This window comes from Staurois parvus, unplaced genomic scaffold (assembly GCF_062004578.1).
Source record: "Staurois parvus isolate SC_StPar_1 unplaced genomic scaffold, SC_StPar_1.0 ptg000371l, whole genome shotgun sequence".
In the NCBI taxonomy this organism is placed as follows: Eukaryota; Metazoa; Chordata; class Amphibia; order Anura; family Ranidae; genus Staurois; species Staurois parvus.
Genome location: NW_028318167.1, coordinates 3088381 through 3114425, shown reverse-complemented (window position 1 = coordinate 3114425; position 26045 = coordinate 3088381). Strand labels below are relative to the sequence as shown.

Here is a 26045-nt window from a genome sequence, read left to right as displayed (position 1 = left end):
AAGCCTTGTAGGAGGGAGCATTCACTTTGTAACCAGGTTTTCAGGAATCTCAGCAGTGAACTATGGATGACAAAGTAATACTAAGCAAAGACCAGACCCCTTATGTTCGACAAAATCTTTTCATCAAATTTATCCTTAGACTTTTCTCTGACAGTATAACGTCAGCTAAACCTTTTTTTTTTTTTTTTAAACCAGAAACATTTATTGAAGTTTTGCAAAATATATACATGTAGTCAGATAACACAAATGCAGGGGTGGGAGGCAGACCGTCCTCCCCAAAAAAGTAGATGTCTATGAAAGTAGGTGGTACCAGATCCAATAGAGTATATCACATGACATAACGAGAGTGAAAGGTTCTTTGGGGGCAATATCATTGTGGTCAAAAGAAGGAAAGGCATCCTCACCCCCATCAGAGACAGGTGGGGCATCAGACAAACATTAAAAAAAGAAAGGAGAGGGGATGGACTCAACCAGGGCAGGTCTGGAGTTTAAGCTCGTTTCAGTCATCTTTAGTATTCGGAGAGGCTGGGCGGAGAGAGGAGCAGAGGTTTCCAGGTGTTGGCAAGGTAAACCTGTTATATACAGTAGTCTAGCCAGTTCTGCCATTCAAATGATGAGGTTCAGTTCAGCTGGTCCAGTCTTCTATACTAGGAATGGAAATGGACCTCTGTTGTCTAGGGCAGGGTTTCTCAACCAGGGTTCCTCCAGAGGTTGCTAGGGAGTCCTTGAGCAATGAGAAATTTCTGACTCTCAGATACCTTTCTACTGATACCAATGATCTTTTTAGCTATCTGTAAGGGGGTAATTGTGTCCCAATGACACAAGTGTTAGGAGCATTCTTCCCACTTACCATCACACTATTGTATCATGAGTTTTAGATATAGAAAGTTTTTGCAGGGGTTCCCTGAGAGCAGAAAGTTATTTCAGGGGTTCCTCTGTGTTGAAAAGGTTGAGAAAGGCTGGTCTAAGGATTAGTGTTCTACCAACAGAGAGGAAAAGTCTCAGTAGGCCTTTCTTAGCCACCTTTTAATTTTTTACCAATCTAAAATGCTGTGCTTTTAATTCTTTATGCTAACAAACCATTTTAGCCACAGTTCTGCAGTGCTATGAATTCTGATATCAGAATTGAATGGTCAGATCGTGAAGACCTCTACAGTTGCTTGGCTCTGTTCATCTTAAATAGACATGTGCAGTTCATTTTGTTATAAATCAAAATTAAGAAAAAAATTTCAGAGATGTATCTGAATTTCTGAATCCTAATAGTAATGAATATGAAAAAAATAACAAAATGAATTTGAATTCAAATTAAAAAAGGAATTTGAGTTTGAAATGGAAACACATTACAATATATACAGTAGGGTATAAAAGTGTGAAATAAGATGATGATACTTAGCCTGCTTTATACAAGAGAATAGAAAATAAAAAATAGACTAAAATAGAACAGAAAAGAATAAAATAGAAAAAATTGAACAGAATATAATATAGAATGGAAAATAAAATAAAATGCAATAGAATATAAAAGAATGGAATAGAATAGATTATGGACTAAAACAGAATATAGGCGTCTCCTGAAATTCGAATTTCAAAAAGAACAAAATGAAATAGAATATAGCCGCCTTCCAAAATGCGAATAGATTTGAAAATAACGAACATACGAAACAATTTCCGAAAACGAATCATTCTAACATAATGAATGTGATAAACAAAGTTATTAACTTAAATGAATCCGAAACAAAACAAATGTTTCTATTGTGTACATCTCTAATCTTAAAGCAGAACTAAGCCTATCTTTTGTGAAACTGTGAGCAGACAGCCATTTATTGCTGAAGAGAGAGACCTGCTATATCTGTTTTTCAATAATACAAACTAACCTGCCTACTCAGTTTTCTACCGAAAGTACACTGAGCTACATGTGTCCATCTCAGCATGCATTCCCATCACACTTTGTCTGTGCCAAAATGACTAAATCCTGTGCACATGTTGACATGATGGCATCCCTTGTGGGCCAAATAAAAGTCCAGAAAAACAGTACCTGAGAGATGACAACAGATTTAACTGCCACATTTCTGGAAGGAGGAGGTGAATATACTGGGGAAAGGGGGGGGGGCATTGTTTGTTCCAGACGGGCTGGTCTGAGCATTTCAAAACCTGCTGATGACCTCTCTAGGGAAAACGAGACTCCTCAGAGTAGGCAATGTTTTTCCAATCTTCTATTGTCCAATTTTGGTGAGCCTGTAGCCTCTGTTTACTGTTTTTAACAGACAGGGGTGGCACCCAGGGTGGTCTTCTGCTGCTGTAGCCCATCTCCTTCAAAGTTTGATGTGTTGTGTGTTCAGAGATTGTATTCTGCATACCTTGGTTTTCACAAATGGCTTTTGAAATACTGTTGCCTTTCTATCGTCTCAAACCAGTCTGCCCATTCTCCTCTGACATCAGCAAGGCATTTTCCTCAACTGCTGCTCACTGGATACTCTCTTTTTCGGACCATTCTCTGTAAACCCTAGATATGGTTGTGCGTAAAAATCCCACTTGATCAGCAGCTTTTGAAATACTCAGACCAGCCTATCTGGTACCAACAACCATGCCACGTTCAAAAGTCACTTAAATCCCCTTTTTTTCCCCATTCTGATGTTCAGTTTGAACTTCAGCAAGTCATCTTCAGTATGCCTAGATACCTAAATGCATTGAGTTGCTGCCATGTGAATGGCTGATTAGCAATTTGTGTTACCAAGGCATTGAACAGGTGTACCTAAAAAAAAATGGCTGGTGAGTGTATATCTCCTTGGTTATTTCCCATCTTGACTACTGCAACTCCCTCCTCACTGGGTCTACCCCTACACAGGCTATCCCCTCTTCAGTCTATTATGAATGCTGCTGCTAGACTAATGTACCTTATTAACCGATCCGTGACTGCTACCCCTCCCTGCCAATCTCTTCACTGGCTTCCACTAGCCCAACATATAAAATTCAAAATGCTCACCGCTACATACAAAGCCATCCACAACATCAACCCCAGCTACATCACCAACCTCATCTGCAGGTATCCCCCAAACCCTCCTCTCCGCTCCTCCCAAGACCTCCTGCTCTCCAGTTCTTGTTATTATCTCCCACGCTCGCCTCCAGGACTTCTCCAGAGCCTCTCCCATCATCTGGAACTCCCTGCACCAGTATGTCTGGTCAGCTCCTACCCTGTCTGCCTTTAGGCGTTCCTTGAAAACTCATTTATTCAGGGAAGCCTACCCCACCTCCACCTAAAAACTGAACTTGAGTCAACGCCATCAGATCATCCTCCGCAGCTATTACCTTTTGTACCACCTCCCCCTCATTTTAGATTGTAAGCTCCATGAGTGGTGCCCTCCTATTCCTTCTGTATTGAACTGTATTGTAATTGTACTGTCCCCTTTTACATTGTAAAGCGCTGTGTAAACTGTTGGCGCCATTTAAAAATCCTGTATTATAATAATATCTGCAATTTAAAGTGATACTAAACCCAGGACTCAGCATTCACTATATCTGGTCTCCCACAGAACATGGTAATGCAATTATTTTAGTAAATATAAACTGCTAAAATACCTTTTCTCATCCAAAGTTAGAGCAGTCTTGTGACTTCAGCAGAGCACTGGTTAAAGCTTGTAGGAGGAGTTTTCTTTCTGCTCTAGGAGGATGCAAAACCCCTACCCTCTGTCTGGACAGTGCTGATTGGCCCTGTGCTGATCACATGCACTATCCCAAGAAAAAAAAACCTCTCTAGCATTACACACACCAAACTGAGCACGTGCATGTGACTACTGATTCAGTCTGTACAAGGTGGACATTTCAACAAGAGGAGGAGAAGAGAAGAAAGAATCAAACTCTTTTTACACAATACAGAGGATTAACCCCTTAGGTTCCACAGTGAGTATAACAAGCATGCTTTACTGCATATACACACTGATTTTACTGTTGTGGGTTTAGTAACACTTTAAGTCTCAACGTAATTCCAGTGAAATAGTACACACGTTCCCACAATCTTCTAAAAGATGACCGGCTATAGAAATAGGAGGTTTTGTCCTTATCAGTGAGAGGGCCCACCCTGAAGACATCCCTACAGACTACTGAATTTTGATGGTCTTGCAGCCCTCTACCCCAGGCAGGGTGTAAACTGGGGAAATACTAAAAAAAAACTGATGACACCTACTCAATTTTCTCAGATTTGGGAATCTGTCCAGAATCTTAAAGGGTAAGTTCAGTTTTTCACAAAAAATTAAAAGGTGAAATAACTTCAAATATCTTGGCCACCCCTTTAGACTTCATCTGCACATAGTGGCCAAGATGTCCCATGGATATGACTGTGCTGACCCATGAGAAGTGCTTCTATTCCCTCTGGGACACCTTACCAGGATAAGAAGCCCCAGATGTGCATATTGATAAGCAGGTTCATGTCCAGCGGAGGGGTGCCCAGGATATCTGGAGTTCATGTTTTCATTATTTGTGAGTTCTATTCCTGTAATCCACGATAATAATTTTAATATTTAATAATCTAGCAATACAAGGACCTGTTTTTCTCATTAAGGAATGTGTAAGATAAATGCACTGTCTTACTGTTCGTAACAAAGTACAGCAAATCTTTTTAACCAATCAGAAGTCTTTTTTCAGTTATTTGACTTTTTAGTGAAAAAAATATGAATTGCTCCAATCATCTTCAATCTACCTCCTCCCACAATGGGTTTCAGACCCCTAATGATCATACATCCTTTACTCAGACATCTCATACTGTGCATATAGAATGGAATTTGAAACAACAGCCAGACCATGCAAAGGGCAAAACAAATGCAGCAGATAATCTTAGTACATCAGAGTTTAGGTAAAAAGTGTTATATATTTTATACATTGTTTTGGAATGAAAAGCACTTAAGCAGTTGCAGAGCGCGAACTGCACTATACTTTTTATTATACAATTTTCCATGTTATATTATTTTATATCCCCTCCCTCCCTAGATTGTAAGCTCCAAGGAGCAGCACCCTCGAACCTCTTGTGTATTGTATTGTTACTGTATTGTCCCATGTACTGTCTCCCACTATAATGTACAGCGCTGAGCAAACTTTTTTGCGCTATATAAATACTGTATTATAATAATAATATACAGAAAAAAACGACTAAAGAATTCCAAAACTAGTTCTTGTTATATGCAGCAGATGGCGCCAGTAATTAAGATATCAAAACGCTCCCACCATGAAGCTCTGTAATTCTGCAGATTTCAGGTGCTTCTAAAATCCTTGCAGTTTTTACTGTGGATTTATAATATTATTTATTATTATACAGGATTTATATAGCGCCAACAGTTTGCTCAGCGCTTTACAATATAACGGGGACAATACAGCAACAATACAGTTGAATACAGGAGGGATAGGAGGACCCTGCTCCTTGGAGCTTACAAATCTGTTTAATTTATAATATAAGTTTTTTGTTATAAATAAATAGAAGACTACTCATGGGATAGGCGTTCCAGTAGTATGGCTGATGGGGGGAATTCCATCTTTTTCAGGAATGGCAGTAACTTGTACAAACACACAGCGTCTAATCATAAAACCGGTTATATTAGCCTGACTATATTAATATGTGTAAACGATACTGTTGCAGTGGGACTTTTGGACTAATTTACTAAAAGAGTTGCAAATCATAGCACAAAAATGTGGGAATATTCACTGGTTATCCAATTGTATCAAAAACTAATTTATGTTCACTTTAAATAACCAGTCGTGTGCAGATGAAATAAGTGAACAGGAATTTGCTTTTAAAGCAGTAAGTTAAGTTTTCTTTTTCACTTCTACCAAAAGGTAAGCCCAGGAGTGTATTTAGAATTTGTGCTGCCCTAGGCAACACAAAAAATCTGCCACCCACCAGCCCCCCTACCTGCAACCCACCCGCACACCACGGCTTCCGCAACTCCCCCTCTCCCCTTCCCCCGGAGAGAGACTCACCATCATAGTGGCTCTGTTCCCGGAGTTTCACAGCTGCTCCCATGGCTCCCCTTACTCCGCTCTACTGCCCAGGAGAACCAGTGGACGTTCTTCTGGGGGGGCGGCGTTCCCTTCACTCCGCTCTGCTGCTCAGCCCTGGTGATAAGTAGAACTAGCAGCCTTTCTTCTGAAAAATGCCACCCAAGGCAAATGCCTCTTTGCCTCTTGGCAAATACACCCCTGGGTAAGCCTATAATAAGGCTCACCTGCAGAGGCGTCCCTAGGGTTGGTGTCACCCGGTGTGGTAACACGTGGTGTCACCCCTCCAGAGAGGAAGGAGCAGTGTCGGTGTAGCAGTAAAATGAGTATCCCGGACCCGTGAAGATATGTATCCCCTGAAGCAACTGCACATGTGCCAGTTTCAGGCCGAAGAAGCTGATCTCTAACTTTAGCACAGAGCTGCCGCAGTTGACCCCTTACAGGCTGCAAACCGCTGAAGCTGATCCCGCAGATCACTATGGGTTGCAAGATCAGTTAACCCTATAGTTGAACCTATACGGGGTTAACTGATCTTGCAACCCATAGTGATCTGCGGGATCAGCTTCAGCAGTTTGCAACCTATAAGGGGTCAACTGTGGCAGCTCTGTGCTAAAGTTGGAGATCGGCTTCTTCGGCCTAAAACCTGCAAATGCGCAGTTGCTTCAGAGGATGCATATCTTCACGGGTCCGGGATACTCCTTTTTACCGCTACACCAAGGGCAGCTGTCACTGTTCCGGGAATCCGGGATCACCCCAGTAACTAGCCAGGACCTTCACCAGAGCCCAGAAGCTCTGCTGACATCCTGCTCCTGCACCCCCTGTGATGGTGTCACCCGGTGCAGCCAGCACCCCCATAGGGGTGCTACTGCTTACCTGTAAGTACAGTGAATATCTCCTAAACATGCACTATTTAGAAGATATTCACATTTGTAGCAGCCTTTGACATCAGAGGCACATGTGCACTGCATTCTGAATGGATGGTACCCTTGAGTGTGCCACCCATTCAGAGTGCTGTGCCACAATCATGACTCCATGCGTTGCTGTGATGTCATTGCATCCAAACTATTAATCGGCTGAAGCATGCAAACCCCAAAAGAAGACCAGGTGATGATAGAAGCCCTATCAGCCATGACGGTGCACCACTGGAGAAATCCACTTTACAGGTGGACTTTTTTTTTTATATAAAGAGAGCGAGTTTACTATAGCCATAACATGAGTGGATAATTGAAGTGAATATTCTCAAAGATTTTCAACTTCTTTATTAATGTATCACTATCACAATATCCTTATTTTCCAAAGATAATCCATGCACATACACTAGTTAATCACCTTGAAATCTCTTTTACATGAAATTGGCAGCACAGTGGCTAAATGGTTAGCACTTCCACCTGGCAGTACTAGGGTCATTGGTTCGAATCCCAGCCACAGCACCACCTGCCTGGAGTTTGCATGTTCTCCCTGTGCCTGCATGGGTTTCCTCCAGGTACTCAGGTTTCCTCCCACACTCCAAAGACATGCTGGTGAGGTTAATTGGCTCCTGTCTAAATTGGCTCCAGTATGTTTATGTATGAATGTGGGTTAGGAACCTTAGATTGTACGCCCCTTGAGGGTTAGGGACTGATGTGAATATACAATATACATTTAAAGCGCCATGTAAATTGATGGCGCTGTATAAGTACCTGTAATAAATAATTGTGTTTTTCTTCCTCCCTGTGAGCATCTGAACCTCTTCTTTTCCCTCTCTCTTCTATTTGTTTGGCACAAGCAGTGCATGTTAGTTGCAGTCGTGCACTGCTCCATGCACACTATAAATACCATAGTTCATTTCATTAGCAAGTGAGGGTGGCTATGTTCCTCCTTACATGGGTACCATGGAGAATGAACGAGGAGCCAGCAAAAAAAAGAAATTTGGAGGAGGCAGAGCACAATGCAGTAGAAGGTAATTTGTTGAGGTATATTCCCTGCTATGCCTGCCTACTAGATCTCCTGTGGCGAGTACAGGGAGGAAGTCCTTTAAACATGCAGTCTTGGGGTATTCTTCTTCTTCAAACTCCCTTCAGTGTGTGTGGAAGTCACCGACCACCCTTCCGATGGCTGTGACAGGGAGTGGCAGGTTTCATTCGAATTCATCACTAATTATGTCTACTAGTGCAACTTTAGCATTGTTACTACACCTGTGTCATCCCCTCAAGTGCCTCCTAGTGTGCCAGTGTAACTGCAGTAACAGGGTGCTTGCTGAGCATGTTCTGCTTCATTTGCAGTGGGTTACTGCAGCTGCACGCCCTGTCTTTTCCTCTTTCTGGGCAAGACTTAGGACCGACATCAACTTCTGGCTTTCACTCGCGGGCACAGTATAGTAACAATTTCTGCACTGCCTAGGTTATTGCAATCTACAAGGCTTGGCACTGAGGTACCCCCCCCCCCCATCCGTCTCTACTACTGTGACCTAAATTGTTTATTCTTTATATCAATTTATGTAAGGTATCAGAAGTACAGAAGATGGTGGTGTTTGCTGATACTAATATTTTTTGTCCGGGCAGTGATTTACAATCTCTAATACAGGTGATCAATTCAGAATTGAGTAAATTGAAATTATGGTTTAATAGAAATAAATTATCATTAAACCTGAACAAAACAAAAGTAATCTGGGAACTGCAGAATTAAAAAAATAGATATTCAGATGGAAGGGGTTAATATCAAAAGAGTTAACGAAATTTCATTTCTGGGAGTGATAATAGATGATCAAATCTGTTGGAAATCACATATTAAGCATGTGCAGTCCAAAGTGTCCAAAAGTATAGCAGTATTAAATAAAGTAAAGCAGGTTCTGGATTAGAATTCACATCATATTTTATATTCAATAGTTCTTCCATATTTCAATTATGGTGCAGAGGTTTGGGGCAATAATTATATAACTAGAATATATTCATTAATCCCATTGACAAAGAAGGCAATATGGATCATTTATGGGGAAGGATATAGGGAACACACAAATTCATTATTCTTACAGTTAAAACTCCTGAAATTTAAGGATATGGTGCATCCAACCATGGCACCACCTGCCTGGAGTTTGCATGTTCTCCCTGTGCCTGCGTGGGTTTCCTCTGGGTACTCTGGCTTCCTCCCACACTCCAAAGACATGCTGGTAAGTTTATTGGATCCTGTCTAAATTGGCCCTAGTGTGTGTATGTGTGAATGTACTGTAAGTTTAGGAACCTTAGATTGTACACCCCTTGAGGGTTAGGGATTGATGTGAATGTACAATACATATGTAAAGCTCTGCGTAAATTGACAGCGCTATATAAATACCTGTAATAAATTTAAAAAAAATAAATTACGGACTGCACAAGTAATATTTAAAGCAAAAAGCTATTTATTACAAGGAAATATTCGAAAATTAGTTGTTAGGGAGGGATGTTATAATCTAAGGGGAACATTACATTTTAAGACTTTGACTGCGTGGACAACTAGAAAAAGCTTCTGTAGTTCTATTTGTGGAGTGAAACTGTGGAACAGTTTCAATGTTGAGCTTAAGAAATGTCCAAGCATATACCAGTTTAAAAAGAAGTATGAAGAGATTATTTTTACAAGGTATAATAATTAAGGTGTTTGAATTATTAATGTATGTTTACTGTTTGCTTATTGACATTATTATTGATTTTATTTTTTGTATTATCTTAAGTTTTGTCTTGGTGTGTATGTGCATATACTGTATGTGTGTAAGTGTGTTTGCCTGTATGTATGATTGTAAAGAAAGATTATTGGCAATTAGTATATTATATTTGAATTAATTATTGTACAACTTTATAGTGATGGGTCTCTGAATAATTTATAATAAAATATGAAGAAGGGGTGGGATTAAATAAGTTTGTACTTCTTTCCTCTCCTTTTCAAATATGTAAACTAAAAAATTTTGTTTAGCGGTTTGTCATATAACTAGTTGTTTTGTGACTGTGTACGACTGTATGATTACTACTTACATTTTTTTTATATTTATTTTTACATGTTCAAAATAAACTAAACATCCCTCTGGGGACTATATTCACAATCATGGTGTATCTGAAGCACAAGGAAAAAGGGTCAGGCTCACCTTTTTAGCTCCATTGTTATGGTAATTTTCCATTCAGGGCCTCCTTACTCTCTCCTTTGACTGTTGCCCCCATTTTAACTCCCTGCAATCCTCTGGCCATTTTGCTGGCCCGTCTGTGACATCCTTTTCCTCATTCTATCTAGAGAAGACTTTTCTGCCACAATGCCATAAACCTTGTAGAGTTCAGAGCGATTCAGTTTTCTCTTCAATGCTGGATACCACTATTGCGAGAGCACCTAACAAGAATCCAGTTGGGCAATGTGATGGCAATAGCCTACATCAACCATTAAGTATGCTTCAGAAGTCTAAAGGAAAAAGACTTGATCCTGTTTTGGGCAAAACTTCATGTTTTGACCCTGTTTGCTGTCTACTTCCCAAGTGTGGAAAATTGGCAAACAGACTTTCTTAGTTGTCACTGTGTGGATCCAGGGATGGACTCTACTTCCAGAGATGTTTCAAGCATTTCTACCACAAGTGAGAGACACTGAACATGGATCTAATAGCTTCCAGATTCAACAACAAACTGATTGAATTTGTGGCCAGGTTTGGGGACCCTCTGGTTTTTGCAGAGGACTCTCTGGTAATACCATGGATCAGTTGAACCTGATCTATGCCTTTCCGTCTCTCCAGATTCTCCCTAACCTGCCTTGCAGGATCAGTATGGTGGGCATTCTAATGATTTTTATTGCACAAGAGGAAGTGGTACTTGGATATAATGAAACCTCTGCCAGAGTCATTTAGAGAGTTTAACAGGCTGCCGGCAGTAGGGCTTGATGGTGCACCTGTGCCCACTGCCTACGCTTAAAGCCAGAGCACCCAGTGTGCATGGGGCTTTAGGAATCTGTTGTATGCCTAGGAAAACAGAATATTTGACTTAACAGTAAAAACCATTTTTTAAGTAGAGTATGGGACAGTGGTCCCTCCCCTCAGTCTTTATGATCTCCCTATTGCTTGCTACAAAACTGAAGCTAGCTGGGAGTGGAAGTTATTATATAGGGGGATGTCCCTGCAGATTCCTTCTTGCCAGTGTCTAGTCACCTGAAGGTAGCTGTATATGACCCAGACATATTGAAAAAAAGATCTGTGTCCCATACTGTACACCAAGAAACAGATTTTACTGGTAAGTTATAAATCCTATATCCTTCATTGTGCTTTTGATATTAAGTCCGGATACTTTGAAACCTTTAATAATGATTGTGAAAGTGATGTTCTACAACAATAATTAAGGAGCTATGCCAACTCAAGACATATCTGGCTTTTCAAGTAGCCCTTTTGTGGGACTTCAGCCTCTTGACATAAGATTCTGCAGTGTGCATCCCCATCTTTTTTTACTGGGAGCAGTGGACTTGGGGATATGTCTTTTTTTCCTAATTTCAAATTGTTGTTAAGCAGATAAGAACCCTGGCAACCATAGGGGATCCAGCTAGTGTAGCAGTCAGGTGCCAAAGATCAATAAAGGATAAACATTAGAGTCAGAATACCTTCTTTTCTCTTTAAACACCTGCACTGGTTACTCCATTCCTCCAGAAAGGGTAATAGGTGTGATATAAAATGTTTCCCACTAATGCATTTTGTAGAAGGGAGGCTTTACCATGGCAGCCTTCATCTACTAAGCACTTAATTGCACATCAGTAGTTAGGTATTTACATAATTCTAGATAAAATGTGGAATTACTAGTAATCAAGAAATTAGCATGTGCCTGTTTAATCCGCTGCTGAAAAAAAAAATCAATATTTAATTACATTGAATTATTAGCTTTTGCACACATTTTCTAATTGGGTCACAAATAATGAATCGGTATAAAAGAGCATTGTTTCATTCTTTAGTGGTTCCTTTAATTGTCTTAATTAGACAGGATGGTAATTAAGAAGTTATGCATGACAAAAGAAACCAGTAATAGCAATGTGTGTCTTTGTTTTATGCTGCCAGTTTAATATATTCTATGTGCAGGAAACAGCGTGTTTATGATATGTATGTTTACTATTTCTCCAGTGGACATACCACATATAAGTCTATAGAACAGTTTAATGTAAAAGATGTATGTTGTAAAATACAAACATGCTGACATTCTTAATCACTTTGAAGGCAAAATTACAATTTAAAAAATAAACTTTTATTTGTTTTGTTTTTTTTAGCAGCCTCAGGCTTATGATCTGTCATCAGAGAAATGCTAGCTGCTTGGCTGTCATAGACCTTTAACAAGCATTTTGCAGGTGAAATCAGAACTTCAATTTTCTATGCTTGTTCTGGATCAACAATATAGAAAGCTAATGGGACAGCGAGATAGCCAGAGCCCTAGAACTTTCAGAAAAGCGCTTACAAGTGATAGCCTCTATATTTCTGTGGCAGGTTTCTTATGCTGCAGATATGTAGCATTGTGCTATAATTTAATGGAACCCTAGACTGATGAAGTAAAAAACATGCCATTGCTAACTTGTCTTGAAAATAGTAGTTGCCAGTTTTTTATGGTGATCCAATCGCTTCATTAATTTCTGTTATTACTTTCTAGTGCCTTTAGTATTTTTTTATCTATATTTCCAGTGGCCCAAGTACATGGTAATTCTGACTTTCTAAACTTCCTCGTCGGGTTCTCATAACATATTAAAGCCAGAGACAGCCAGGCAACTAGCATTTTTAGAATAAATTGAATCATCCGTATTTCTGTCAGTACTAGTTTTCTTAGTGTTAACCTAAAGGAGCTGCTTAAATTCCCACAAACCAAAAATAAACCTTTCTTTGATTTTGTGTCGATGACATCAGTATGATATGCTTCTTAGATCATTTAGAATTCATTGACAGGTGCATTTGACCTCCTTCGGGACCGGCATTTGACCTGCTTCAGGTAGGTTTTGCATTCCCATAGACTTGTATAGGAATGTGAAATCCATTCAAAGCAATCAAAAGCCCAGCAAAACAGGCCATTATTTTGCTAGCATTTGTTAAAAACTAATATTCAGTCCAGAATCTGAGACTTTAGGCCTCCACTACTTCATAGAGGTACCTCTATTTAAAGTTTAATACCACTCTTTGAATATGTTACCTTTTTTTCTAAAATACAACTATATACATGAAAAAGCTGCCTCTTTGCCCATCACGCATAGGCACAGCCAGGGGCGGACTGACCATTGGGGAACTTGGGTACTGCCCAAGGGCCCGGGGTCATTAGGAGACCCCATGAGATGTCCCTGGTACCTTTCATAGGCTTTTTTGGGTGTGATTTGAGTGTGGGCAAGGACACAGGGGCCCCATGATCCCCTATTGCCCAGGGGCCCCATGAGTTGTCACTCCGCCCCTGGGCACAGCTTACATCTGATAGATTTTATGTCAGTCTGCTTTACCTCTTGTTGATATGTCAGAGAACTGGAATAGAGTAAAAATGTTTTCCAGCATTTAGTGCTGGTTCCCATATACAGTATGTGGATTGGATGGGGTTGAACCGCATCCAATCCACATGACATGTGAAATAACATTGCTTCCTATGGTGCACTGGCAGTGCGGATTTAGTGCAGATTTAAAAAGAGTCCGATCTGATTTCTGAGCAGCGCGGTCCGGTTCAGGTGTAGATTGCAGGATATTGACTTCTATGTAAATCTCTTCTGAACTGCACCGCACTCGTCATCAGTTGTGAACATGAACAAGATTTCACTTAAGGATCAAATTTCAGCACAATTGCTCCCCCCCCCCCTCAAAAAGCCTTGCAAAATCGCATCCAAAACCGGACCCAAACCTGTGAACAGTACAATTCGCAGCACAATCCATGTCACAAAAAACAGTTTTGGAACATCTGAAAAAGTAGATTGCAACCCACACTAAAACCGGACATTGAAATCCAGAACACACGTGTGTGAATCAGCAACTACATAGGTTATTTGTATTAGTGTCACTATAGATTATTTCACTAGCTTTGTGACTCTTAATATTATTATTATTAATATATAGGATTTATATAGCGCCAACAGCTTGCCCAGTGCTTTACAATATACTGTAAATAAGTCATGACACTGCTATAACCTCCTAATTGTACCTACTACAAGATGTCTGAAAAAACTTTCTATCCTTCTGTGGGTTGCTCTTGTCTATTAAACTTATTCTCCCTGGAGAAGAGACGCTTAAAGCGGAGCTCCACCCAAAAGGGGAAGTTCCTCTTTTTAAGGACTGCTCCCCCGCTCCCCATTAAGGTTTGGCACCTTTGCTCCCACTTCCGGTCCGATCGCCTAGGCGATTGGAAACAGAAGGTGTCCTCCCTCCCTGTAGTCTTTTGGGACATGTGACAGGTCCCAGAAGACTACAGGACCATTCATGAAGCACAGCACTACTCGTGCATGCACAGTGGGTACCTGGCTGTAAAGCCGCAAGCTGTCACAGCCGGGTGCCCACACTGAAGATACCGGCCTCCTGGAATACAGGACGGCCGGTGAAACGGGCTGCGGGGGACACACCACAGGACCGAGGGACAGGTAAGTGGCTGTTTTTTTAAAAGTCAGCAGCTACAGTTTTTGTAGCTGCTGACTTTTATTTTTTGACAGGGTGAGTGGAACATGGCTTTAAGAGGGAATACAATCACAGTATACAAATCTTTAAATGGGGACTGTATCACTAGGAGAGAACTATTTAATCTAAGATCTCTAAAGAAGATATGCAGACACAAAATGAAGTTTGATGAGAAGCTGTTCAAACCTAAACTGCATAAGGGGTTCTTTACTGTTAGAGCAGTAAGCGCGTAGAACTCCATTCCACAGTTGGTCGTTTCAGTAGCCAGTGTAGATAAATTAATAAAACACTTTTAGATGAGTTTCATAGCGATCACAATGTACAGGCATATGGAAAATGGTAGTGACATGAAAAAACACACACGCTCAGGTTGAAATGGCTGGACCGGTGGCTTTATTCATCTTACCAGCTATGTAACTATGTAACCCCCAAAACCCATTGTGCACCATATGCTAATTGTGACTTGGTCAGATATCCAGCACTCCCTAATTGCAACTTATAATGTATATGGCACAATGACCTATGAAGATAATCTGTATTTTATGATGCAGGATGATAGGCTTGAGTGCTAATTTTCATACATTATACTGCCAGCATCCCAGGGCACACAGATGAAACTCTATGCAAGAACATTGCAGTGTCTGTATGTTAGTCAAATATGAAAGGAACAAAAAGGACACCTAGTGCTGTTTGACCCTAAAATAACTACTTAACATAACCCAGTTGGAGTTTTAAAAAAAAGCTACCTAGTGAAAGAAAACTTGTATGTCTTCATGCTCATGACTTGGGCTGCTAGGAGAAGTGGAGAGGTTTGAATTTTTATTCTTGAATATGACCATGCCACCTCCTTAATGTGAACCAAAGATATGATTCACTAATTGAGTCTAGAGAAAAAATAAATTCTAAAAAATGTGAACAATTGCAGTAGTATTTGAAAAGCAGCAACCATGACCTGGTGCGTAATTTAGCTGATTTTGGGTGTCAGATACTGGATGAGATTCCCATGGAAAAAGGTAGTGTTAATTGTGTATTTTATGATTTCAATAAGTTGTTGTAAAACATAATCTGCTGTTTTATATCCTGCAATAAATCAGCATTGTTCTTCAAAAAGTGATTTAAGCCAGATGATATTTAATGTAGAAAAATAATGTTTTTCTAGCTGTACTAACTGTAGAAAACATTGCTTTCAAGATAACTGTATTTTTGTTATGCTATGAATTATAGGTATAACCACACTGCATTCATACGCCGTTAACTGTGATAATAAGATAAATGACTAAAACAAGAATATTTTATGTTCTTTTATAGCCAAGAAAAAGAAACCCAAGCTCTTAAACAAATTTGATAAGACAATAAAAGCTGAACTAGATGCTGCTGAAAAACTACGCAAAAAGGCAAGTTTGTATAAGTAAAACCCACTCTTCAAATCTGATCTTGCGTATGTATCTAGGCAGTATGTAAGTAGCTAGGTTTTTATTCAGACAGGATACAATTGTTTTGTTCTCCCATGCACTATTATTATGATGATCTAACTGTAGTCATACTGTAGATGAGCAGATATCTTAGTAAGAATAAGGGGCGGTGAGATATGACATTACTCACTTCTACCACATTGTAAGTGTTTTTGACTGCTTTTTATTAAAGTTGACCTGGAATACTGCACTTAGAAGCACCTTCTTGTTTTACATTCTTCTGCACAGAGTTTGTCTCCACTCTTTAGAAGTGCTGCTCAGTACCGGTTTCCCTACATACCATCCACCATCAGCTGCCATACTTCCACAGCATCGTCCACCAACGCTCCCTGCTACCCACCTTACTCTTTCTCAAGAACAGACTTTCCAAGTGACCTGACTCATAGCAACTGAATGCACTATAAATAAAGCAATTTTTTTTACTAATCTTTTTAAATTGAATGCATTTGTACCCATGAGGTGCCTTAGGGGCTGTATTGTTGCACAGGCACAATATACAGATGATTATTAATTATTCTCCATTCCTAAAGCGGAGTCCCACCCAAAAGGGGAAGTTCCGATTTAAAGATTGGTCTCCCGCTCCCCATTAGGGATTGGAACCTTTGGGGAGCGGGTACCCGAATTTGACAGATACCTGCTCCCACTTCCGCTGTGATCGCCTAGGCAATCGGAAGCGGAAGTTGTCATTCTACCCTCCCTCCCCACAGTCTTGTGGGACATGTGACAGGTCCCAGGAAGACGACGGGGCCATTTGGGAAGCGCCGCGCTGCTCGTGCATGCACAGTGGGTAACCGGCTGTAAAGCCACAAACTGTCACAGCCGAGTTCTCACACTGAAGATGCCAGCTCCTGGAATACAGGACGGCTGGTGAAACGGGCTGCGGCGGGGGCACCGCAGGATCGTGGGACAGGTAAGTGGTGGTTTTTTTAAAAGTTAGCAGCTACAGTTTTTGTAGCTGCTGACTTTTATTTTTTTACAGAGTGAGTGGAATTCCGCTGTAAAGTGGTTCTAAATGCAGAAGGCCACCATGTTCTATGCTTGGCTTGCAATAACACATTTCATCAGTAGGTGGTGTTACATATAAAATCTGTAATTGCAGCTCCCACGCCCAATAAATCCTATGAGCTATAGGGAGACCTTTTGTGTTGCTACACAGAGGAATCCTGAACAAAAACCTTGGTTTTCCTGTAAAATCCTTTTAGCATGTACAAATGCTGACTGGTGCTCCATGTGATAAAATACATCAAAGTGGGTGATTTATGACAGAGTGCCGCTGTAATACATTGAGGTAAACAAAGGCATTATGTGAGCCCCTCTCTTTTGGGACCCAGGATTAAGTGATCACTTTACATCACACACAGCGTAATCCCATTTTCCATATCTCCAAGTCATAACCAGCCGACATAAATGAAAATAAAGCGGCATTATTTTTCCCTTCATGCCAGGCTTTGCTCCAGGCTGAATTGAGCCGCAGTATATCAGCTGGAAGTGTCATCCTCACTGCAACAGCTGCGCCAGTTAATAACACAACAGTGCACAAGTTATCTTGTCATAGTTATTTCCTATTTCTGCAATGTTCATTCCCCTATGTAAGTGATAAATGTGTTTCCCCACCTTTGCCTGCAGTACAGGTTACTAGATGCAGTTTAAATAAACCGAACTTCTGTGCCATTAAAAGCAAAAGCATTCACAAGCCAGCAATTTCTTAGAGATTGCAGATGATGATGTGGCCAGCTATTTCATACAGAGTGTAGATAATGATCAGTGCAATGCTGTGTGTGTACATTAGCCTTGACATGAACAAAACACAGCTCCAAGCTTTTTCAAGGTTTGTGTCCTCTTACCGACAACTATCAAACACCACTTTCACACCGTTATCCTGCACATTACACCATGCCGTAAGGCTGGCTATTTGGCAGTAGTATTGAATGTAAAAAAGTCAATGCATGAAAGTGTTCAGTGTTAGAAGATGTGTTGTTAAAATATTGACCATTTTCCAGAAAACTCAAGCTGAATTCCAGGTATGATCTGCATTGCATGAATACATTGGTGCAGCTTAAGTGGTCACCTTTTCAGATAAAATGAAAAGGTGAAATTACACCCTTCCTACCTCCCTGGTCCTGGTTGTGTTTAACTGCCATGGGTGATGCGGAGCCCACACTATTAGTGTAGAGGCCTGGAGATTTAAAATCCCTGCTCTTCTCCCTTATTATTCTGGGATGGCTCAGAGCACTTTTGAATGGTCAGTGCCAGTACTGATCCATCCCAGAAGCCGTAAAGAATGAAGAGGGAGAAAAGTGGGGATTTTCAATTTTTCTGTGTCTTTTTTATTTCCCATACTGCTACAACGGCTGCATGGATGCTGAAAGCACATCACCTGTTGGGAGTTAAAGTGTTTTTAAACCCACAACAGTGAAATCAGTCTGTATATTTATTTATTATTTATTTCAGGTACTTATATAGCGCCATCAATTTACGTAGCGCTTTACATATATATTGTACATTCACATCAGTCCCTAACCCTCAAGGGGTGTACAATCTAAGGTTTATGCAGTAAAACCTGCTTGTTATACTCGCTGCTTGTTATACTCACTGCTTGTTATACTCAATGTGGAACCTAAGGGGTTAATCCTCTGCATTGTGTAAAAAGACCATTTGATCCTGTCTTCTCTGCTCCTTTGTTCAAATGTCCATGTCTTATCTCCTGATAAGACACACTGAACCGTAGACATTCTGCAAATGCTCAGTTTGGAGAGTTTTTTTTTTTTTCCTTGGAAGAATGCATGTGATCAGCACAAGGCCAATCAGCACTGTCAAGACAGAGGTCAGGGGTTTTGCATCCTCCTAGAGCAGAAAGAAAACTCCTACCAGCTTTAACCAGTGCTCTGCTGGACACTGATAGAAGTCACAAGACTGCTCTAACTGCAGATGAGAAAAGGTATTTAGCCATTTATATTTACCAAAATAATTGCATTTCCATGCTCTGTGTACTGTGGGAGACCAGATATAGTGAATGCAGGGTCCTGGGTTTAGTAACACTTTAAATACAGCAGGGACCATATGGTGGGGAGGGTGTATTGTGTTCACCTTTTCAATTTTTCTGAAAGTTAAACTAACTGAAATTGTTCTTTAATTTTCTGGAAAATCCTCAATATTTTAACAACATACATTCTAATCATATATTTTTTCTGAAACCGTAATCTAAGCACAATGTAAATATGAGTATTTCATACCTGAGATGCTTCTGGGGAAGCTGATAATCAGTGTAGTAGTTGGAACTACTACAATGATAGTTGCTATCTTCCGGGCATTGTGCTGAGCAGCTTATCTTCAACTTATTCACTGGCTGTCACTATCTCACCACTGCTGCTATTTAGAGAAAATACCTTTTTTCAATGAATACAAGACATTTTCTGATTGGATGAGGTCGAGATTGTGACATCACCACCACCTCGTACAATCAGCGAACCCCCTGTATTCATTAAAAAAAAAAAAGTACAAGGCATACTGTAATGGCAACAATGCTGAGCAACCAACCCTCTGTGGTCAGTGTGCAGATTGGAAATTACTGCAGCTATTACTGTGGTGGCACCGATTACTACAATAATTGGAAGCTTTCTTAGTAGTCCTTCATGTATGACATTTTCATATTTACATTGTGTCATGCTGGACCAATGCAAGCATGCAATACAGATCATACCTAGAGTTCAGCTTTAAGAGCTAATTTGCTAAACGAGTTGAGAATTTCTACTCCGATTGTGCGACTGTTTACTTCAGTTATCTAGGTATGTTAATAGTAAGTTCTTGCTTACTTTAAATATCCAATCGTGCTGAGGAAAAACGTAAAGAGAGATTTGCTTTTCACATGATTGGATAATTGAAGCAAATATTCACCCAATTTATTGAATTGAGATTCTCAACCCCTTTAGTAATTCTGCCTCCTAGTGTCCATTATACTGGACCTTCAAGTCCTGGGCAGTCTGCTTTTCACAAGGTCTATTGGGTCATCATTAAATGAGGTACACTCTTTCCTCTGAATTTCAGGGACAAAATTATCTACCTTTAAGTATGAAGCACCACCTAGCTGATTTGAGTTAGTGATACTAAAGGTAAAATAAAAAATAACAAACATGTCATACTTACCTGTTATGGTTTTTCTCCTCTTTTCGGGTGCCCTGCCTGCGCTCCTGGTTCTCCCCTCCCCTGCTGGGTACACCCAGAGCAAGCTTCTTGCTCCCAAGCCTCCTCTGTGTGTCACAGAAAGCATCGCTTGGACCTACCCCTGTCCCATCCTCACTGGCTGTGATTGACAACAGTGGGAGCCAATAGCCTCTGATCTCGTGCACATCGCTGGATCGAAAAGGGGCTCAGGTAAGTATTAGGAGAGGTAGGGGGGGGAGCTGCACACTTCAAGTTTTTACCTTCATGTATAGAACGCATGAAGGTAAAAAACCTTCAGCCTTTACAACCACTTTAAAGTATAGCGGTTATCTAGCCAAAAAAATTTTTTTCCTGTTTTAGATAGAAAAAGGGTATGTGAGGTGCTGGACTTGGATCATTGATCCATCAGTCAGGGAGCATTATTTGGGCTTGATGATTGAACCTTGGTAGCTCTACCACAAACCAGGGGGACCCTATGAAAAGAAACTTTACTCCACTGAGGAGTCCAAGTGAAACTGACAAAATAATTCCAGACAGCCATCTTGAGAGTCTTTAGTTTATTGCTCGTAAAATTGAGACAGCAGCAAGATGAAAAGTAATTCACTCATATGGGGGCCAAACAATCTCCCTGATCAGAGCCTGGATGAGAAAATAAACAAAGCTGGAAAAAAAAAAAAGAAAAATGTTCTAAAAATACTTGGGTATTTACCAGTATACATACTGTAAGTATTTCTAACACACGTCCATTGCAACTGTTAGGCTAAGTTTATCCTAGCATCAAAAGCAGGCATTTTATCTGTGTTTGTGAAGCTTCACAAACACCTTTCAACACACAATGTGCATTGTAGCAGTGTTGTTCACATGGTCAGGCTGGCGTCGCTTTGAGTTGTGTTGTGCCAAAATGTATCTGACCTGTAGCATTTGGCTGGCATTACTGCTCCATGCATGCCTCCATTCGTGTCAAATGAAACACGCTGCAAACATGCCACAAATATCTCACAAACACCCCTATGACATTTACATTGCGTTTGTGTTACATTTAGAAAGTGATACTAGCTGAGACGATAGTGCAAGAATCCATACAATAGAAGAACAACACAGAGGAGACCTCTGGAAAGCATTATTTAAAAGTTAAGTCCACCTTTAAAACTTTTTTTTTTTTACTAGGAGTCTGCAAAGCATTGCAATGTGAGGCTCCTGCAGACTGTCAGTATAAGCTGTCTGTTTGTACCTTATACCGGCAGACAGTTACATAATGACAGGAACTATCAATGAATGATCTAGAGCACTCGTCAGTGCTCTGGTAGTTCATTGAGAACTGCAAGCTGACAGGCACAAAGGCTGTCTCTGCTTGTAGTTCTGTGTCGCAGATCTCTGTGAATGAATAACATAGCCGTGTAGGCATTTTTTTTAAACTGTGACAGCGGGTGTTGGGAAAGGATTCCCGGCTTGCTGTCACAATGGAAGATTGGGGGGGATGTGCTGTGACAGTAACATGTTACACCCTGAATACGGGTGTAACATGTTACAAAAGATGAACTTATATGTGAACACAAAAGCAAATGCATCAATAACGCATCTCAACATTATAGGCATCCATGGTATCTAAAATTTCAAAGCACGTCTAAAGGAGCTCTTAATGTTCCTTCCCTGAAATAGAACACTTTCCAGTCATTTTTTTTTATATAGCCCTATAGGAAGATTTGCCACTTCTCATCCAATCCCCTGGTGAAGAGGGATTGTTTAGCTCTTGAAACATGTTGGATACCTTTTATCCTCCAGTTATCTCAATTTTATTGTTGTCTGTGTCTGCATTGGGGAGATTTCCCCTCTCTGTTTGTCATGGTGACCATTGTTGCATACAACATAATAGAGAGATTCCAAAACAATGTCCGCCAACCAGAATACAACATTAGCCAGGGTTCACATATCTGCGGTGCGATATATCGCATGTGATTTGCACAGGAACCGCACTGCATTCCTGTCCAAATCACATGCAATTTGTGTGTGGTGTGATTGGAGCCATACATTTTGTATGGCTTTAATCACTCCGCACCTGCACCAAAAAACGTGCAAGACCCTTTTTCTGGTCCGCACTAGAATCGGATCATATGGGTATTCACACCTATGTGATCCGCTTCTGCACATCGCACTGCGTTTTGCAGACCACGTTCGGGGTGTTGTTAGCTTAACATACACACCCACAGTGGTTCGCATGAACGTGGTGTGATTCTGATGCGGTGCAGAATTTGCACAGAAAACGCTGCGAATTCCGTACTGCATCAGTGTGAACCAGGGCTAAGAGAGAGATTCCAATTACAAGATTTGCCCATCAACATCAGCCTACAGCATAATAGATTTCTGGTATAAACAATATTTGCCAATCGGCATACAACATAATTGAGGGATTCCAATCACAAACAAGTTTCACCTGTTCCATTTAAATTCAAACAATATTCATCCATTTCCCTGCAACATGATAAATTCAAATTTTGAACAAGACTTGCCTATCACATTTAAATTCAGACAAGCTTTGTCCGCCAAACAAAGTCACCCTGCCGCACACACACATAAAGAGTACCCTGAAAATTACAGCTACATTCTGTTTAATACAAATGGAGAATTCTCCAGCAAACATCCTTTAGAAATAAACTCCCTATATGGTTTTCGTTGAGTTACCTGCTAAAGGCAACATGAAATGAGAAAACGTTCTTAAACCACCTCTGTCAGGACATAGATGGCACCTCTAGGACATCTGGTCAGTTTTCCTCTTAGTGTATGGTTGGCCGGAATCCTGCCCACTCTGGTGCACAAATTCTGGCCCACATTCCTGGCTTTGGTTTTAGATGTCTGAACAGCTGAAGAGGAAAACTGAATGGACACGTCGGAGGCACCTGCTATGTGCTTCATAAATCGGTGGTTTGGATATCGTTTAAATCAGCAAATTTTCAGGTTGTGTCGAATCTCTTGCATTCTTTGCTCTGTAGATTGTAATTCCAAGCTTCCTGGTTCAAATCCAGGCCTGTAAAGTCATTGCACTATTTATAGCCTGTTTAGATCATATTTTTATTATTGCCTACCAGCGCGGATTTCTGCAGTGACACCTGGAATGGCGGCTGATAAAAATTCAAGGTCACATGGCTAACCCACTTCTAGTGATGTGGAATAATTTGATTTGTACTCACATGGAAGATTTTAAGTGAATTTTACATTAGGTTCTATATTTAGTAGAAGCAGTAGAGCGAGTTTATAATGCACAGAGGTTTATCACAAATGTCCACCTGTGCTCCTGTCATTTTAGTCATCTTTATTCTGAACACAGCTCCCCGACCTCTGCCCACTTATTTATCGCTCTAATGCTTTATCAGCGTGCGTTGCTAGTGGGATTACGTGATTTGTTTCTTTGTGTGTTGTAAATTGAACATGGCCAGTAATTATTGCCTTGTTTATGATTTACAGGGAAAAGTGGAGGAGGCTTTAAAGGCTTTTGAAACACTGGTAGCGAACTATCCGCAGAGTCCAAGAGCCAGATATGGCAAAGCTCAGGTATGTTCTCTTTCAAAGAAAAAAGAAACCTTGGTACTTTCAGTAATATATCAAAAATATGTCATTATGATTTAGTCAAGAGACCAGGAGAAATGTAAAAGGTGGGCATTCATTGCAGGTCTTTTCCATTATTCTCATATACTGCTTTTAATTAATGTCAGCCATGAAAAAACTGGTTTTTCTATAGCGAGGAGACCAATATGAGTAAAAACTAGTGGTGTGTACTGCAGAAGTTAAAGGGACTATGTCATGTGAAAGTCTGCCATTGCTGAACTTTCTTTGAGAATGATAGTTGGGCCTCATGCTGGGGCTTTGGCTTCAATGCTCTCTGCATCACTGACCCAGAACAAATATAGAAATATGGAATTCGGGCATTCGTTTACAGTGTGCTTGTTCTGACTTTGTGATTCAAAGGTACTTGTCAGGTACAGCCAGGCATCTTGTTTAGGGGAGGCAAACAATAGCAACCTCTGTGCTACCCTCATTATAGAGTTACTGTAAAATAGAAGTAAGCCATTACTGTAAATTGTCATAAAAGAGGGAGACAAGGTAATCCCCAATTTTAAATCAATATGCATGTGTTAAAGAAGTAAAAAAAACACTTGGCTGTACTGCTTCTTTGTGTAGTGGTTCTTCTTCGTGGTGGATGGTGGCAAGCTTGTCACTATCTTGTCCACAAGCTCAGCACCTACCTCCTCCCTTTCGTTATATAGATTTGTATGTGTAACATAGATCTGTACTGAAGCCCAAACAACAGCAGCAGTATGCATGGTGGGGTGACAACACCACATTGTAGAGCAACGATTGCGTGTTCTTACCTTTAAAAAGAAAGTTCCAGGGTTGATGGGTTATTTAGTAATTTATTTATTTTTTATATAGAAAATAAAAAAAAATAAATCAGGCAGCAGTAAGGGCTCGTTCACACTTGACTAATTTCTAACTCTTTCCAACGCCCCTATAGTGTTTGACAGGCGTTTGGGAAGCATTTTTAACACTCCTCAAATGCTCCCCAAATGCCCTATGCGCGTTTTTGAGGCGTTTGATAGGCGTTTGCCAAGCATTAAAACCACACCACAAATGCCTATAATGAAGTTTAATGGTAGTAATGCTCCCCAACCACCTTGCAAACACCTGTCACAGTAGACTTCAATGTGAGGCTTCAACTTCTCCTGACTGGACATGAGGTGTCAATTTTGACACGACGCTAACTCTTCAGTGTGAACAGCACTGTGCCAAACGCCTGTCTAATGCCTGCTAACAAAGCTAGTGTGAACTTAGCCTTAAGGTTAGTGGGTGCATCTGCAGCAACATCTTAAGTCCTCATGCACACTGGACGTTTTTTCAGCTGTTGTTGGTTTTTGGTGGTTTTTTTTCTACAGCCAGTAAACTCCCCAGCATGTTATCCTATGTGTCCATAATCAGTGTTTTTTGGCTGGCAAAAAAACCCCCAGAACTAGTGGGTTTCTAGAGGAGTTTTTTAGCTGTAAAAATGCTCTAATGCTGAAAAACGCGCAAAATGTGGCAAACCAGCATTTTTTGGCCTTTTTTTGAGCAAAACACATACTTTAAATCCATACTGCAAATATTCACTGCAAATACCTAAAGCAGCTCTGTGTTATAATATCCTGGTTGACTGTATGGTTAGATACACTGCTGTAGGGAAAGTTAACCCAATCTATGCCTATGGACACCATGAATAGGGAAAGGAAGGGATATCAAGATACATCAACGGGTTCGTCCAAAAGCAGTGAACGTTATTAGAGCAAAGACAAGGGGCATGATGTGACAAAATAGGTAAGTTCTATACTTGCCACAGTGTAAAGATTACAGGACAACTAAATTGTATATGTTATATATAAATTATACATTTTACCACTCTAAAAAGCCAACATAAGTTGTCAAAAAGTGCCTGCCACAAGCTCATGAAAATCTTTTGTTCTATGGTCGAATAATGCTACTTTATTCCTGGTGTGCTTTTTGTTTTTTTTATAAATACAAAGGAACAGCTGCAGAGTCAATCCACTGATTAGTACTATAGACAGCAAGTGAAATACTTCTTGTCATCCTTTTTCATTTAAAATCACATGAAGTGTAATTGGTTTTTGCAGGTACTTATCTAAGAAAACAAATATGAAAACATCAGATTAATGATGAAAAAAATGTGGCAATAAAATGCAAATTTGTGTTCGCACATAAAGCTGAATCAACCAATCATGCTCGCAGCGACAGAGGAGGAATAAAGAAATTTCTTATGTCTCCTATGACATCAATGTGGAGAGAAGGGAAATGGGAGGAAATGTAAAACA

The 26045-nt window shown here is 40.3% G+C and overlaps 1 protein-coding gene across 3 annotated transcripts in view; it reads left to right on the top strand.

The window, feature by feature from the left end:
• Positions 1-26045, top strand: part of ASPH (aspartate beta-hydroxylase) — a 257770-nt gene that overhangs the window by 157153 nt on the left and 74572 nt on the right. For all 3 annotated transcript variants that reach the window (XM_089685319.1, XM_089685317.1, XM_089685318.1), the window contains 2 exons: positions 15869-15954; positions 23653-23739. In XM_089685319.1, the coding sequence (XP_089541445.1) occupies positions 15869-15954; positions 23653-23739 (173 nt within the window). The remainder of the gene's footprint in view (positions 1-15868; positions 15955-23652; positions 23740-26045) is intronic.